The following is a 17,957-nucleotide window of genomic DNA, read 5'->3' on the forward strand; positions in this document are numbered from 1 at the left end:
TTTTTCATTCTGACAGGGCAGAATTGAGGACTCGTCCTCAATTTCTCCTTAAGGTGTTTTCTGTTTTTCACATGAACCAACCTATTGTGGTACCTGCGGCTACTAGGGACTTGGAGGACTCCAAGTTACTTGACGTTGTCAGGGCCCTGAAAATATATGTTTCCAGGACGACTGGAGTCAGAAAATCTGACTCGCTGTTTAGCCTGTATGCACCCAACAAGATGGGTGTTCCTGCTTCTAAGCAGACGATTGCTCGCTGGATTTGTGGTACAATTCAGCTTGCACATTCTGTGGCAGGCTTGCCACAGCCAAAATCAGTAAAAGCCCATTCCACAAGGAAGTGGGCTCATCTTGGGCGGCTGCCCGAGGGGTCTCGGCTTTACAACTTTGCCGAGCTGCTACTGACTGAGGAGGACCTGGAGTTCTCTCATTCGGTGCTGCAGAGTCATCCGCACTCTCCCGCCCGTTTGGGAGCTTTGGTATAATCCCCATGGTCCTGACGGAGTCCCCAGCATCCACTTAGGACGTTAGAGAAAATAAGAATTTACTTACCGATAATTCTATTTCTCGTAGTCCGTAGTGGATGCTGGGCGCCCATCCCAAGTGCGGATTGTCTGCAATACTTGTACATAGTTATTGTTACAAAAATCGGGTTATTCTTGTTGTGAGCCATCTTTTCAGAGGCTCCTTCGTTGTTATCATACTGTTAACTGGGTTCAGATCACAGGTTGTACGGTGTGATTGGTGTGGCTGGTATGAGTCTTACCCGGGATTCAATATCCTTCCTTATTATGCACGCTCGTCCGGGCACAGTATCCTAACTGAGGCTTGGAGGAGGGTCATAGGGGGAGGAGCCAGTACACACCACCTGATCCTAAAGCTTTTATTATTGTGCCCTGTCTCCTGCGGAGCCGCTAAACCCCATGGTCCTGACGGAGTCCCCAGCATCCACTACGGACTACGAGAAATAGAATTATCGGTAAGTAAATTCTTATTTTTACAGGCTGTGTTTGAAAAAGTGACAGGAGCTGATCGTTGGTACTTTTGGGTCTATTTACTAATCCTTGGAGAGAGAGAAAGTGTATAGAGATAAAGTACCAACATGGCAGTTAGGAGATGATCAGTGGGTACTTATATGTGCCCACTTTATTGCTTTCTCCAAGTCTTAGTACATAAACTCTTTTCTCTCCTAGCTTTGATAATTCTGCCCCTAAAACCTCTCAAAGGTTTGATACATCTCCCATGAGAGCAATCATCCCATTGTCTGCTTGCTGACTTTAGCATTCCTCTCCTGTTAGTTTTCTTTCTTTGGATACCAGTTGGTGGGTCATTCCTCCATCTGATCACAAGACAAATGAACGATATGATGTGTAGTTTGCACCAGTATATAATGTTGAGGCTCTTGGCTTTCTTATGGGCTAATGCACAGCTACATAAATAGATGACCAACCTTACCCGTGTTACTCATTCAGGAATATACTGTACAATGAGCAATTCAAGCTTAATGCTTTTCATATATATTAAAAGAAAGCATGTCCGCATAGCTAATATAATTAACAAGATAAGGTAAGCTAGGGGATGCTCCGTTGAATAAACAGTATGCAAACCACAGATAGGAGTACAAACACCACGCGTTACCCACACGTAAATATTCATTGATGAAGGGATCACTACACAAATAGACAGTTAGGGTGGAATTCACATGTTGTTCCGCCGACCGCCACTAGATGACGCCCAAACTGAGCTATACAATTGTAGCAATGGCTGCCGGCATCTGCATTTCTGCTCGCACTCCCGGGGGGTGGTGAGTTGGAATGCGTGAAAAGTTACCTGTTTGGGCGCCCAAATGCCACTTTTCGTGAGCGTGGCCAGCAGCTAAACCCGACCTTTAATCAATTGAATGTCACCCTTATAATTTAGATTGGTAAATATTAACAATGACAGCTCTCTCTGGTATATGACTAGGTACATATAAATAAATCTCGAATATTGTGCACAATTTTGGGCACCATACTACAAAAAGAATAATCCTGGAACTAGAAAAGGATCAGAAACGGCGACCAAGTTGATTAAGGGGATGGAGATGCTAGAATACGAGGAAAGGCTTGTTAATCTAGGCATGTTCACACTAGAAAAGAGGAGATTAAGAGGGGACATGATTAACATTTACAAATATATAAGGGGTCAATAGACAGAACTTGCGAGGGATTTGTTTTTGGTGAGATCACCACAGAGGACATGTGGACATCAGCTTAGGTTAGAGGAGAGGAGATTTCGCACACAGACGTGTTTCTTAATACATATTTGTAATTCCCTGCCTTAGAGGGTAGTAATGGCAGACTCGGTCATTACTTTTAAGAATGGGCTAGATAAATGCCTAATGGATAAGGATATACAGGGTTATGGTGGGTAGATCACGTACTTTAGTTAACGAGGAATAAACACAACGGGCGACATTCACAACAGATAACATTAGTCCTAAAAATAATAGTGTAGGCGATCACGAATAGGTTGAACTCGATGGACAAATTGTTTTTTTTTCTCTTTTTTTTTCAACCTCAGAAACTGTTACTATGTAAATATCTAGAAGTTAACAAATATCCAAATACCATAGTAATATGCGGTAGTAATGTAACAATTCCACATTTATTTTTATTTTTTTATTATTTTAAACGTAGCTTAAATCACTGGCATATACTATGTTTGAGAATTTCCTTTTTTATCCTTGGTTTGTTTCTTCAGGCTGCTACTACAATTTCCCATATAGTCATGGGCGTTCCATGGCAACCAGAGTCACATTACACATGAAGTAGTGAGAATCTAGGCTTTGGAAAGCACCTCTGTGCGCTGGAACATTCCAAACCCCCCTCTTTTTGTACTTATGAAAGATAAATACAGTATATTTCTCTCCCACTTGTACTGCAGTGATCCAATTAAATTATAATTTTCAGGCAGATGACGGACACTGTACATTTAATTGTGTGTGTATACTGTATATTTCTCTAACGTCCTAGTGGATGCTGGGGACTCCGTAAGGACCATGGGGAACAGACGGGCTCCGCAGGAGACTGGGCACTCTAAAGAAAGATTCAGTACTATCTGGTGTGCACTGGCTCCTCCCTCTATGCCCCTCCTCCAGACCTCAATTAGAATCTGTGCCCGGCCAGAACTGGGTGCTCCTAGTGGGCTCTCCTGAGCTTGCTAGAAAAGAAAGTATTTTGTCAGGTTTTTTATTTTCAGAGAGCTTCTGCTGGCAACAGACTCTCTGCTACGTGGGACTGAGGGGAGAGAAGCAAACCTACTAACTGTGGCTAGGTTGCACTTCTTAGGCTACTGGACACCATTAGCTCCAGAGGGATCGAACACGGGTACCTAACCTTGATCGTCAGTTCCCGGAGCCGCGCCGCCGTCCCCCTCGCAGAGCCAGAAGTTCAGAAGCAACATATCAAGGACGCGGTCCTATATATGCGGGATGCCCAGAGGGACATTTGCTAGCTGGGCTCTAGAGTAAACGCAATGTCCATTTCTGCCAGAAGGGTCTTATGGACTCTGCAATGGACAGGGGATACCGACTCTAAAAAACACATGGAGGTTTTACCTTATAAGGGTGAGGAATTGTTTGGGGATGGTCTCTCAGACCTAGTTTCCACAGCTACGGCTGGGAAGTCAAGTTTCTTGCCTTATGTCCCTCCACAGCCTAAGAAAGCACCGTATTACAAATGCAGTCCTTTCGTTCGCAAAAGAGCAAGAAAGTCAGAGGTGCATCTTTTCTTGCCAGAGGCAGGGGTAAAGGAAAGAGGCTGCACCACGCAGCTAGTTCCCAGGAACAAAAGTCCTCCCCGGCTTCCACTAAATCCACCGCATGACGCTGGGGCTCCACAGGCGGAGCTGTGGGGGCGCGTCTCCGACATTTCAGCCACCAGTGGGTTCGCTCACGGGTGGATCCTTGGGCTATACAAGTTGTGTCTCAGGGATACAAGCTGGAATTCGAGGTGACGCCCCCTCACCGTTACCTAAAATCGGCCTTGCCAGCTTCCCCCATGGAAAGGGAGGGTAGTGCTGGCAGCAATTCACAAGCTATACCTCCAGCAGGTGGTTGTAAAGGTTCCTCTCCTTCAACAGGGAAGGGGTTACTATTCCACTATGTTTGTAGTACCGACACCAGACGGTTCGGTCAGACCCATCTTGAATTAAAAATCCCTGAACATTTATCTGAGGACATTCAAGTTCAATTTGGAATCGCTCAGAGCGGTCATTGCAAGCCTGGAAGAGGGGGATTTTATGGTGTCTCTGGACATCAAGGATGCTTACTTGCATGTCCCCATTTATCCACCTCATCAGGAGTACCTCAGATTTGTGGTACAGGACTGTCATTACCAATTCCAGACGTTGTCGTTTGGGCTCTCCACGGCACCGAGAATATTTACCAAGGTAATGGCGGAAATGATGGTACTCCTGAGAAAGCAAGGAGTCACAATTATCCCATACTTGGACGATCTCCTCATAAAGGCAAGGTCCAGAGAGCAGTTGTTCATTAGCGTAGCACACTCTCAGGAAGTGTTGCAACAGCACGGCTGTATTCTGAATATCCCAAAATCACAGCTGATTCCTACGACGCGTCTGCCCTTTCTGGGCATGATTCTGGACACGGCCCAGAAGAAGGTGTTTCTCCCGGCGAAGAAGGCTCAAGAGCTCGTGACTCTAGTCAGAGGCCTCTTAAAACCGAAACAGGTGTCGGTGCATCACTGCACGCGAGTCCTGGGAAAGATGGTGGCCTCATACGAAGCCATTCCCTTCGGCAGGTTCCATGCAAGGATCTTTCAGTGGGATCTGTTGGACAAGTGGTCCGAATCGCATCTTCAGATGCATCGGCTGATCACCCTGTCCCCGAGGGCCATGGTGTCTCTTCTGTGGTGGCTGCAGAGTGCTCACCTTCTCGAGGGCCGCAGGTTCGGCATACAGGACTGGGTCCTGGTGACCACGAATGCGAGCCTCCGAGGATGGGGGGCAGTCACTCAGGGAAGAAACTTCCAAGGGTTGTGGTCAGGTCGGGAGGCTTGTCTGCACATAAATATCCTGGAACTAAGGGCCATATACAACGCCCTGAGTCAAGCGGAGCCTCTGCTTCGCAACCAACCGGTGCTGATTCAGTCAGACAACATCACCGCAGTGGGTCATGTAAACCGCCAGGGCGGCACAAGAAGCAGAGTGGCGATGGCGGAAGCCACCAGGATTCTTCGTTGGGCAGAGAATCACGTGCAAGCACTGTCAGCTGTGTTCATTCCGGGAGTGGACAACTGGGAAGCAGACTTCCTCAGCAGACACGATCTCCACCCGGGAGAGTGGGGACTTCATCAAGAGGTCTTCATGCAGATTGCACAGCGGTGGGAACTGCCACAGGTGGACATGATGGCGTCCCGCCTCAACAAAAAGCTAAAAAGATATTGCGCCAGGTCAAGGGACCCACAGGCGATAGCTGTGGACGCGCTGGTAACACCATGGGTGTTCCAGTCGGTCTATGTGTTTCCTCCTCTTCCTCTCATACCCAAGGTGCTGAGAATTGTAAGAAAAAGAGGAGTGAGAACAATATTCATTGCTCCGGATTGGCCAAGAAGGACTTGGTACCCGGAACTGCAAGAAATGTTCACAGAGGACCCGTGGCCTCTGCCTCTCAGACAGGACCTGTTGCATCAAGGGCCCTGTCTGTTCCAAGACTTACCGCGGCTGCGTTTGACGGCATGGCGGTTGAACGCCGGATCCTAGCGGAAAAGGGCATTCCGGATGAAGTTATTCCTACGCTGATAAAGGCTAGGAAAGATGTGACAGCAAAACATTATCACCGTATATGGCGAAAATATGTTGCTTGGTGTGAGGCCAGGAAGGCCCCTACAGAGGAATTCCAACTGGGTCGATTCCTGCACTTCCTACAGTCAGGAGTGACTATGGGCCTAAAATTGGGATCCATAAAGGTCCAGATTTCGGCCCTATCCATTTTCTTTCAAAAGGAACTGGCTTCACTGCCTGAGGTTCAGACGTTTGTTAAGGGAGTGCTGCATATTCAGCCCCCTTTTGTGCCACCAGTGGCACCTTGGGATCTTAACGTGGTGTTGGATTTCCTGAAATCCCACTGGTTTGAGCCACTTAAAACCGTGGAACTAAAGTATCTCACGTGGAAAGTGGTCATGCTGTTGGCTTTGGCTTCAGCTAGGCGTGTATCAGAATTGGCGGCTTTGTCATGTAAAAGCCCCTATCTGGTTTTCCATATGGACGGGGCAGAATTGCGGACTCGTCCGCAGTTTCTGCCAAAGGTGGTGTCATCTTTTCATTTGAACCAACCTATTGTGGTGCCTGCGGCTACTCGTGACTTGGAGGACTCCAAGTTGCTGGACGTAGTCCGGGCTTTGAAGATGTATGTAACCAGAATGGCTGGAGTCAGGAAGACTGACTCGTTGTTTATCCTGTATGCATCCAACAAGCTGGGTGCTCCTGCTTCAAAGCAAACTATTGCTCGCTGGATCTGTAACACGATTCAGCAGGCTCATTCTGCTGCGGGATTGCCGCAGCCGAAATCCGTGAAAGCCCATTCCACAAGGAAACTGGGCTCTTCTTGGGCGGCTGCCCGAGGGGTCTCGGCATTACAGCTTTGCCGAGCTGCTACTTGGTCGGGTTCAAACACATTTGCAAAATTCTATAAGTTTGATACCCTGGCTGAGGAGGACCTTGTGTTTGCCCATTCGGTGCTGCAGAGTCATCCGCACTCTCCCGCCCGTTTGGGAGCTTTGGTATAATCCCCATGGTCCTTACGGAGTCCCCAGCATCCACTAGGACGTTAGAGAAAATAAGAATTTACTCACCGGTAATTCTATTTCTCGTAGTCCGTAGTGGATGCTGGGCTCCCGTCCCAAGTGCGGACTTTCTGCAATACGTGTATATAGTTATTGCTTAACAAAGGGTTATGTTTATGTGGCATCGGTTGAGTGATGCTCAGTTGTTGTTCATACTGTTAACTGGGTAAGTTTATCACAAGTTGTACAGTGTAATTGGTGTGGCTGGTATGAGTCTTACCCTGGATTCCAAATCCTTTCCTTGTAATGTCAGCTCTTCCGGGCACAGTTTCCTTAACTGAGGTCTGGAGGAGGGGCATAGAGGGAGGAGCCAGTGCACACCCAGAGTCTAAAGTCTTTCTTAAAGTGCCCATGTCTCCAGCGGAGCCAGTCTATTCCCCATGGTCCTTACGGAGTCCCCAGCATCCACTACGGACTACGAGAAATAGAATTACCGGTGAGTAAATTCTTATTTTCTCTAACGTCCTAGAGGATGCTGGGACTCCGTAAGAACCATGGGGAATAGACGGGCTCCGCAGGAGACATGGGCACTTTAAGAAAGACTTTAGACTCTGGGTGTGCACTGGCTCCTCCCTCTATGCCCCTCCTCCAGACCTCAGTTTTAAACTGTGCCCAGAGGAAGATGGGTGCACTGCAGGGAGCTCTCCTGAGTTTCCTGCTAAGAAAGCATTTTGTTAGGTTTTTTTCTTATTTTCAGGGAGCTCTGCTGGCAACAGACTCCCTGCATCGGGGGACTGAGGAGAGAGGAGCAGACCTACTTAAATGATAGGCTCTGCTTCTCGGCTACTGGACACCATTAGCTCCAGAGGGAGTGGAACACAGGTTCGTCCTGGGCGTTCATCCCAGAGCCGCGCTGCTGTTCTCCTCACAGAGCCGGAAGAAACGAAGAAAGAAGACTACTGAGGCGGCAGAAGCCTTCGGGTGCTTCACTGAGGTAACGCACAGCACTGCAGCTGTGCGCCATTGCTCCCACACACCTCACACACTCCGGTCACTGTAAGGGTGCAGGGCGCAAGGGGGGCGCCCTGGGCAGCAATAGAATACCTCTCCTATGGCAAATGACTATATACATATACAGGTGGGCACTGTACATGTATATAAAAGAGCCCCCGCCATATTTTATTAAGTTTGAGCGGGACAGAAGCCCGCCACCGAGGGGGCGGGGCTTCTCCCTCAGCACTCACCAGCGCCATTTTCTCTCCACAGCACCGCTGAGAGGAAGCTCCCCGGACTCTCCCCTGCTTGACACACGGTGAAAGAGGGTTTTAAAGTAGAGGGGGTGCACATATTTGGCGATTATACATTACAGCAGCGCTACTGGGTAAACATACTGTGTTTTTTCCTGGGTCATATAGCGCTGGGGTGTGTGCTGGTATACTCTCTCTGTCTCTCCAAAGGGCCTAGGGGGGAACCTGTCTTCAGATAAGAGATTCCCTGTTTGTGTGGAGTGTGTCGGTACGCCTGTGTCGACATGTTTGACGATGAAGGCTCACCTAAGGAGGAGGGGGAGTGCATGGTTGTCAGGTCGCCGTCGGCAACGACAACACCAGACTGGGTGGATATGTGGAATGTCTTGAATGTAAATTTATTGCATAAGAGGTTAGACAAGGCTGAGGCTAGGGAGCAGTCAGGTAGTCAGACCATGCTTGCCCCAGTGGCACCGGGACCTTCTGGGTCTCAAAAACGCACTCCCAGATTACTGACACAGATACCGACACGGACTCAGATTCTAGTGTCGACTATGAGGATGCAAAATTACAGCCAAAGGTGGCAAAAGGTATTCGTTACATGATTATTGCCATTAAAGAGGTTTTGCATATCACTGAGGAACCCACTGTCCCTGACACGAGGGTGCACATGTATAAAGGGAAAAAGCCTGAGGTCGCTTTTCCGTCCTCATTTGAGCTAAGCAAATTGTGCGAAAAGGCTTGGGAATCTCCACATAGGAGACTACAAGTTCCCAAAAGGATTCTTATGGCGTATCCCTTTCCACAAAAGGACAGGATACGATGGGAATCTTCGCCTAAAGTAGACAAGGCGCTGACACGCTTGTCCAAGAAGGTGGCACTGCCTTCCCAGGATACAGCTACCCTCAAGGATCCTGCTGATCGTAAGCAGGAAGTTACCATGAAGTACATTTACACACATTCCGGTACTATTGTTAGGCCGGCGATGGCATCGGCCTGGGTTTGTAGTGCTGTCGCAGCATGGACAGATTCCTTATCTACGGAGATTGACACCCTAGAGAAGGATACCATTCTAATGACACTAGAGCATATCAAAGATGCAGCTTTATATATGCGGGTTGCTCAGAGACATTTGTTTACTAAGCTCCAGAATAAATGCTATATCTATTTCTGCTAGGCGACTCTTGTGGACCCGACAGTGGACGGGGGATGCCGACTCAAAGCGGCATATGGAGTTGTTGCCTTACAAGGGGGAGGAGTTGTTTGGAGAAGGCCTCTCGGACCTTGTCTCTACTGCTACGGCCGGTAAATCGAATTTCTTACCTTATGTTCCCCCGCAACATACTAAGAAGGCACCTCATTACCAAATGCAGTCCTTTCGTTCAAATAAAAGCAAGAAGGTACGGGGATCGTCATTTCTTGTCAGAGGTAGAGGCAAGGGAAAAAAGCTGCACACAGCTAGTTCCCAGGAGCAGAAGTCCTCCCCTACGTCTGCAAAATCCACCGCATGACGCTGGGGCTTCCCTGGGGGAGTCGGCTCAAGTGGGGGCACGTCTTCGACTTTTCAGCCAAGTCTGGGTTCACTCACAGATGGATCCCTGGGCAATAGAGACTGTTTCTCAGGGATACAGGCTGGAATTCGAAGAGATGCTTCCTCGCCGGTTTTTCAAATCGGCTCTGCCAGCTTCTCCGTCAGAAAGGGAGTTAGTGTTAACTGCAATTCAAAAATTGTACCTGCAATAGGTGATAGTCAAGGTTCCTCTTCTCCAGCAAGGAAAGGGGTATTACTCAACCCTGTTTGTGGTTCCGAAACCGGACGGTTCGGTCAGACCCATTTTGAATCTGAAATCCCTGAACCTGTACTTGAAAAAGTTCAGGTTCAAGATGGAATCGCTCAGAGCGGTCATCGCCAGCCTGGAGGGGGGGGGGATTGGATGGTTTCCCTGGACATAAAGGATGCTTACCTTCATGTTCCGATTTTTCTTCCTCACCAGGCGTTCCTGAGATTTGCGGTACAGGACTGTCATTACCAATTTCAGACGTTGCCGTTTGGGCTTTCCACGGCCCCGAGAATTTTCACCAAGGTAATGGCGGAAATGATGGTGCTCCTGCGCAAGCAGGGTGTCACAATTATCCCATACTTGGACGATCTCCTCATAAAGGCGAGATCTCGAGAGAAGTTACTGGACAGCGTGTCACTGTCAGTGAGGACGTTGCAACAGCACGGCTGGATTCTCAATTTTCCGAAGTCCCAGCTGGTTCCTACAACGCGTCTGACCTTTTTGGGCCTGATTCTGGACACAGAACAGAAAAAGGTTTTTCTTCCGGGGGAAAAGGCTCAGGAGCTCATAGCACTGGTCAGGAACCTATTAAAGCCAAAAAAGGTTTCAGTGCTTCACTGCACCCGTGTCCTGGGGGAGGCCATCCCCTTCGGCAGGTTCCATGCAAGGACTTTTCAATGGGACCTACTGGACAAATGGTCCGGGTCTTATTTACAAATGCATCAAAGGATCACCCTGTCTCCCAGAGCCAGGATATCTCTCCTGTGGTGGCTGCACAGTGCTCACCTCCTGCAAGGCCGCAGTTTCGCCATTCAGGACTGGATCCTGGTGACCACGGACGCGAGCCTCCAAGGTTGGGGAGCAGTCACACAGGGAAGAAATTTCCAAGGACTTTGGTCAAGTCAAGAGACTTGTCTTCACATCAACATCCTGGAACTAAGGGCCATATACAACGCCCTACGTCAAGCGGAGATCTTACTTCGCAATCAACCAGTTCTGATCCAGTCAGACAACATCACCGCAGTAGCTCATGTAAACCGCCAAGGCTGCACAAGGAGCCACCAGAATTCTTCGCGGGGCGGAGAATCATGTAAGCGCTCTGTCAGCAGTGTTCATTCCGGGAGTGGACAACTGGGAAGCAGACTTCCTCAGCAGACACGATCTGCATCCGGGAGAGTGGGGACTTCATCAGGAAGTTTTCGCGCACATTGCAAGTCAGTGGGGACTACCCCAAATAGACATGATGGCATCCCATCTCAACAAAAAGCTACAAGGGTATTGCGCCAGGTCAAGAGACCCTCAGGCGGTAGCTGTGGACGCCCTAGTGACACCGTGGGTGTTCCAGTCGGTATATGTGTTTCCTCCTCTTCCTCTCATACCCAAGGTGTTGAGGATAATAAGAAAAAGAGGAGTGAGAACAATTCTCATTGTTCCAGATTGGCCATGAAGGACCTGGTATCCGGATCTGCAAGAAATGCTCACAGAAGATCCGTGGCCTCTTCCTCTAAGGCAGGACCTGTTACAACAAGGTCCCTGTCTGTTCCAAGACTTACCGGGGCTGCGTTTGACGGCATAGCGGAAAAAGGTATTCCGGATGAGGTCATTCCTACGCTAATAAAGGCTAGGAAGGACGTGATGTCTAAACATTATCACCGAATATGGCGAAAATATGTTTCTTGGTGTGAGGCCAGGAATGCCCCTACGGAAGAATTCCATCTAGGCCTTTTTCTTCACTTCCTACAAACTGGAGTGAATTTGGGCCTAAAATTAGGCTCCATTAAAGTTCAGATTTCGGCCTTATCCATTTTCTTTCAAAAAAAATTGGCCTCTTTACCTGAAGTACAGACTTTTGTGAAGGGAGTCCTGCATATTCAGCCTCCTTTTGTACCTCCAGTGGCGCCTTGGGACCTTAACGTGGTGTTGAGTTTCCTTAAGTCACATTGGTTTGAACCACTTAAAACAGTGGAGTTGAAATATATCACTTGGAAGGTGGTCATGTTAGCCTTGGCTTCGGCTAGGCGAGTTTCGGAATTGGCGGCTTTATCACATAAAAGCCCCTATCTGGTTTCCATATGGATAGAGCGGAGTTGCGGACCCATCCTCAATTCCTACCTAAGGTGGTCTCATCCTTTCATATGAACCAACCTATTGTGGTGCCTGTGGCTACACGTGACTTGGAGGATTCCGAGTCCCTTGATGTGGTCAGGGCTTTGAAAATTTACGTGGCCAGAACGGCTAGGATCAGAAAAACAGAAGCACTGTTTGTCCTGTATGCAGCCAACAAGGTTGGCGGCCCTGCTTCAAAGCAGACTATTGCTAGCTGGATCTGTAACACGATTCAGCAGGCGCATTCTACGGCAGGATTGCTGTTACCGAAATCGGTTAAGGCCCATTCCACTAGCAAGGTGGGCTCGTCTTGGGCGGCTGCCCGAGGGGTCTCGGCACTACAGCTGTGCCGAGCTGCTACTTGGTCGGGGTCAAACACTTTTGCAAAGTTCTATAAGTTTGATACCCTGGTTGAGGAGGACCTTGTGTTTGCTCATTCGGTGCTGCAGAGTCATCCGCACTCTCCCGCCCGTTTGGGAGCTTTGGTATAATCCCCATGGTCCTTACGGAGTCCCAGCATCCTCTAGGACGTTAGAGAAAATAAGATTTTACACTTACCGGTAAATCTATTTCTCGTAGTCCGTAGAGGATGCTGGGCGCCCGTCCCAAGTGCGGACTTCTTTTGCAAGACTTGTATATAGTTATTGCTTACATAAGGGTTATATTATAGTTCATCGGTTTGGAACAAACAACAGTATGAACAAACAACATAGTCACGGTTTGTTCATACTGTTAACTGGGTAGTTTATCACAAGTTATACGGTGTGATTGGTGTGGCTGGTATGAATCTTGCCCTTGGATTAACAAAAATCCTTTCCTCGTACTGTCCATCTCCTCTGGGCACAGTTTCTCTGAGGTCTGGAGGAGGGGCATAGAGGGAGGAGCCAGTGCACACCCAGAGTCTAAAGTCTTTCTTAAAGTGCCCATGTCTCCTGCGGAGCCCGTCTATTCCCCATGGTCCTTACGGAGTCCCAGCATCCTCTACGGACTACGAGAAATAGATTTACCGGTAAGTGTAAAATCTTATTATTTCTTTTTCTTGTGTGAGTTGCATGCTGGTGCTGCAGGTAACCAGTCTCATGTTTGCTGTTTGAATTTGAGGCACCTGCTTTTCCCTTACCTGTCCCTATGTGGGGTTCAGTATGATTTACCAACGGTCATAATCCCAAACAGCCATTGACCGACAGGCAAAATACCAACACGGTCGGCATTTTGAACATGGCATAATGAATGTTGATATTTTGACTGTTGGTTAATGGCTGTCGGGATTATGACCGTCTGTATTGTCTGTCGGTAAATCAACTACCACCCCCTATGTGGTATTTGCAGTCTAAACTACTCCAGCCATGGAAGATTCTAGATTGTTCTCACCTAAACAGCTGAGCGAGCCCCAGTGATGTTGCTGTTACTCGCACCTGCGGGCAACAAATATACCTTACATACGCTTTTAGTAATGTGCTTTTTCTTTTTGTCCTTTTCTCACTAGGTATTGTTCGGGGTGTTAATATAGCAAGGAAGGTTTACCACATTCTTACACCTGTCCCACCTGAGACTCTCCCACAGGTGAACTGTCTGCTAATAGGAAGCATTTCTATACCACACAGCATCTTCAAGCACCAGGTATTGTCCCAATTAATGTGTTACAGCTCAGTAACATTTCCCTCCTCCAGTCAAAATATAATGTGATTATGAATTGTTTTCCTTCTGTATAATGGTCATGTAGCGCTTTATGGTAATTATGTGTGTATTTGGAGGGTATCTGGTTACCTGCGGTAATTTACTGAGGGTAATTGTATCGCCAGAGGCTATCCAATTATCCCTGATAAGCTGATGCTGTGGCTTATCAGGGATTTAGTTTCACCTGTCATAGGCGCAGCAACAGGGCTGTGGACGGCGAAAACATACAGGTTTCACTGAACGGGTGTGTTTTTGCGAGGATTAATATTTATTTATTTTTCCGAGGGATCCAAATTGGATAGCTTGTATAAAAATATACGTGGAAAAATTGTGACAAACTGACGTTTTTCGCACCCAATGTTTATCGTGGCTAATTGAATACCCCTTATAGTGTGGGTTCAGTATCCCAGCTGTACTACAAATGTAAGTTTAGCATGCCCATACAGTCATCGCGCTATAGCGCGTATTTCTCTTACGTCCTAGTGATACTGATGATCTGTACTTTAGTACCATGGGGTATAGATCGGGTCCACTGGAGCCTGGCACTTTAAAACCTTAGTATGTGTGTGCTTCCCTCTATGCCCCTCCTACCAGACTCAGTTTAGAAAAATGTGCCCAAGGAGCCGGGTACATTTTTTTTGAGCTCCAGAGAGTTTCCTTTATTTTTTAGTTTCTTATTTTCAGGTAGTCCCGGTTGGCAACCAGTCTACCTGCTTCGTGGGACTTAGAGGGGGGACCGAACCAACCTCCTGAGGGTTAATGGTTCGTAATCCCAGCTGACAGGACACTGAGCTCTTGAAGTGCTGTTCACACACCGTTAATGTATGTGCCCACACCAGCAGCTAGCCGCCATCCTCTAACAGATGCCGAAGATTGATAGGTGCGGTGAGTATTAACACTGGGGTTCCGGTTAGCGGGTCCCCGAAGCGGTTTTGGCGGCATGTCACGGGCCAGGAGCTGCGATGCCTGCCGCGGACTAGACTGGCTCAGGGCTCATGCCCCGCAGTGCTCACTGTCCATTAGGGCTTGTGTGTACTGATATCTATCTGTGTGTGTGTGTGTGTGTTAACATAGCCAGTATAAAACTGCAGGGACCACGCGCCATTGCAAGGGCTGGGGCTTCCAGAGCCGGGAAGGCGCCATTTCCTGCTGCTGCGGATCATCAAGGCTGCATGCACGCTGCTCTTCCAGGGACTCGCGCTGTTAGGCTCTGTACTGGTACCAGGGGGTCATAGCAGGGGGGGAGCACACCAGCAGTAGTGCCACTACACTTCTATCAGGTTGTACACACAAATTCACACTCTGTGCTGCTGTGTTTTGTGTGCTGGTCTCCGTTCCTCATTGTCACTCCAGGGGCTCTGGGGTCTGTGTGGAGGTGTTTTAGTGAGCTGTGCTCTATTACAGTGGTGTAAATATGTCTGTGGACATGGTTATGTTTGCTGCTTGTAACTCTACCCCCTCATCAGCAGGGTCCCACATGTGTGAACAATGCTCCTTATCTCCACAGGGACACAGTTCACAGGCACCTGACTGGTTAGATAATTTTAAAAGCATGATTCAGAATGTAAATTCAGAATTGGCTGCTGCTAAAAAGGAGAGACAGGTGTTGAAACAGTCTATTGATTGTATGGCAAAAGCAGCAGATACCAGAAAGGCTTCTCAGCACCCTCTGTTGGTTTCACATAAATGCTCACTGACACAGGTGCTCCAGTCTGTTTCTGATCAGCCTGATGTGGAGCAGGATGATATGGATGAGGACAGCTCTCTATCCCCTGGGGTGGAGGCCCTCATTTATGCTGTAACAAAGGTTCTTCACATACCCGATCAGGAGGTAGAACCAGATGAGGAGTTGTACTTTAATGTTAGACCAAAGACCTCAGTCACCTTTCCTGTGTCAAAAGAATTAAATTCTCTGGCCATGGTTAAACCCTGATAAGAAATTTTAAAATTCCTCAGAGGTTTTTAGCTACTTTGCCCCTCCCAGCTGAGGACAGGAAGGTTTGGGAAAACCCCACGACAGTCTGTGTGTCTGTATCCAGACTGTTTAAGAAATTGGTACTGCCGGTGCCATGGGCTATATCCCTAAAAGAGCCGGCTCACTGTTAAATTGAGACCACTCTCAAGGCAATCTATACGGCAGCAGGCGTAGCACAACGCCCCACAATTGATTGTGGGTGGATTTCCAGGGCGGTAGTCAAGTGGTCTGATACTGTTATTGAGGGGTTGGACTCTGCCCCAGGATGAGGTCATTTCTCTGCTGCAACATATACAGGATGCTGCAAATTTCATGAGCGAGGCTATAAAGGAATTGTGTAAGATAAATGGCCGCACTACTGCTATGGATGTTTTGGCACGCAGAGCTCTGTGGTTGCGTCAATGGTCAGCGGACGCTTATTCCAAAAAGGGTGTAGAAAATCTTCCCTTTACATGTGATGCCTTGTTTGGAGACGGATTAAATAAATTAATCTCCCAGGCAATGGCGGGTAAATCTACCTATCTGCTGTCGGCTACGCCACCTGCTAGACGTTCTTACACAGGACCCTCCTTGCAGTCCTTTCGTGTGGCAAGGTTCAGAGGCAGGGGCTGGGGGATCTCCACTACTCCCAGAGGACCTTGGGGTAAGTCCCGTAAACCTGCTGCTGCCTCCCTGGACCAGACCAACGGGTCCCCTGCTGCTAAGCCTTCCGCGTGACGGTTGGCCCCACCAGCAAGGCGACTTTCAGGTAGGTGCTCGCCTTCAACACTTCGTACACCTAAATACTAGGAGAGAAGTCTAATGCGCACTCTAGGAGCAGCAGTCTGTGGTCGTATCACTTGGTGTATCACCACACACACCAGAAAATGGAAACTTTTACAAACAAAATTGGAAACAACCTTAAACAGCACTCACTTCAAATATTATACAAAACATAAATGTGACCATACATAGGAATCAGTGATCATATACTGGGAAACAGTCCTTAGATGTTCATCACTGTTCTGGCTGACAGGATATAATCGATTTCTTCTCAATCCCACGTGACTTGATTTCTCAAATTCAAGGAAAAAGCAGACAGAGGGGAACAAGATTGTAGTGAGATCTAAGGATGAAAATTTCTTTCCCCCTTATCCCCCCATGGTAAGTCAAACAGGGTAGGTCCGTCACCCTATTCTCCTTAGAACAGGAGACTGGAATGTTCTAAAAAATCTTGAGCTTTATTCCAAAAGGGTGTATCTCTCCTTTAGGGGTCCACCACAGTGAAGGATATGGAGATATGGTACAAAGCCGTACCTTACTTACTACAAATAAAACTGTATAAATCCTATAAAGGTATCTTTTCACCAAAATTTTAGGAAGATTAAATAGTATCAGGCATACCCTACTTGCTATTTTCCAGGAGTAGTCTTCCACATAAAGGTATCTTTTTTTATCAACTCTCTTACTCTGTGTTCAACTTCTCCCCCTCTATCGCTTGATGATTATTCAAGTCTCGATCAATGAAGATGTCAGAATATCAAGTGAGTGGAGAAGCAGAGAGAGGGGAACAGAAATTATAGTAAGGTCTGAAGATGGAAAATGTCTTTCCCCCTTTCTTTCTCCAGCCCCTTAATAGGTCGAAAAGGGTAGGTCCGTCACCCTATTTCTCAGAAGGGTGTATATCTCCTTTTAAAGGTCCACCACATTGAGAGGTGTGTAGGTATGGTATAAAGCCGTACCTTACTTACTATAAATAAAACTGTGTAAATCCTATAAAGGTATCTTTTCACCAAAATTTAGGAAGATAAAATGGTATCCAGCATACCGACTTACTATATCTTGTGAGTAGTCTTCCACATAAAGGTATCTTTTCTAACAGTTCTCTTCCTTTTACTCCTCCCCCTTTGTCACTTGGTGATACTTTCAATTTCAAACAATGGGGGCGTTGGAAAAAAGGAAGGAACGTCTCAATCCTCAAATCCCTTAATCTCTTTATTATCAAAGGCCATAACACAATGTCCCTTATAAAAATGCTAAAAAAACACAATGTACTCCGGAGCTTAAATTAGCACAGATGAAATAAGGAAAATACGTAACTTGTGGGGGGAATCAAGGTCCGGACAGTCCCCCTCAAGGTAGTAGTTCCAGGTGCAGATCCAGCATTCAGGTACTCGTTAAAAACTGCCACAGCACTCTCCTCCAACGCGTTTCGACATTAAAGTCTTCCTCAGGGTGTGAGGAGTGAGCTGTGGATACACATATTTATACTTAAACTAGTCCCTCCCAGGAAGAGGAGGGGTCTGTTAATTACACATTCAAATTGTCTTTTATAAGTCCTTAAGAAGTTCCCCCATTAAAAACACTAATGGAACAAATCTTTTACTTCTGGATACACTATTTTTAT

At 47.4% G+C, this 17,957-nt stretch overlaps 1 protein-coding gene across 1 annotated transcript in view; it reads left to right on the forward strand.

The window, feature by feature from the left end:
- NOL9 (nucleolar protein 9) overlaps positions 1 to 17,957 on the forward strand; it is a 76,921-nt gene that overhangs the window by 44,797 nt on the left and 14,167 nt on the right. Inside the window, exon 11 of the mRNA XM_063943406.1 lies at positions 13,406 to 13,539. Within this exon, the coding sequence (XP_063799476.1) occupies positions 13,406 to 13,539 (134 nt within the window). The remainder of the gene's footprint in view (positions 1 to 13,405; positions 13,540 to 17,957) is intronic.

The sequence above is a fragment of the Pseudophryne corroboree genome, chromosome 10 (assembly GCF_028390025.1).
Source record: "Pseudophryne corroboree isolate aPseCor3 chromosome 10, aPseCor3.hap2, whole genome shotgun sequence".
In the NCBI taxonomy this organism is placed as follows: domain Eukaryota; kingdom Metazoa; phylum Chordata; class Amphibia; order Anura; family Myobatrachidae; genus Pseudophryne; species Pseudophryne corroboree.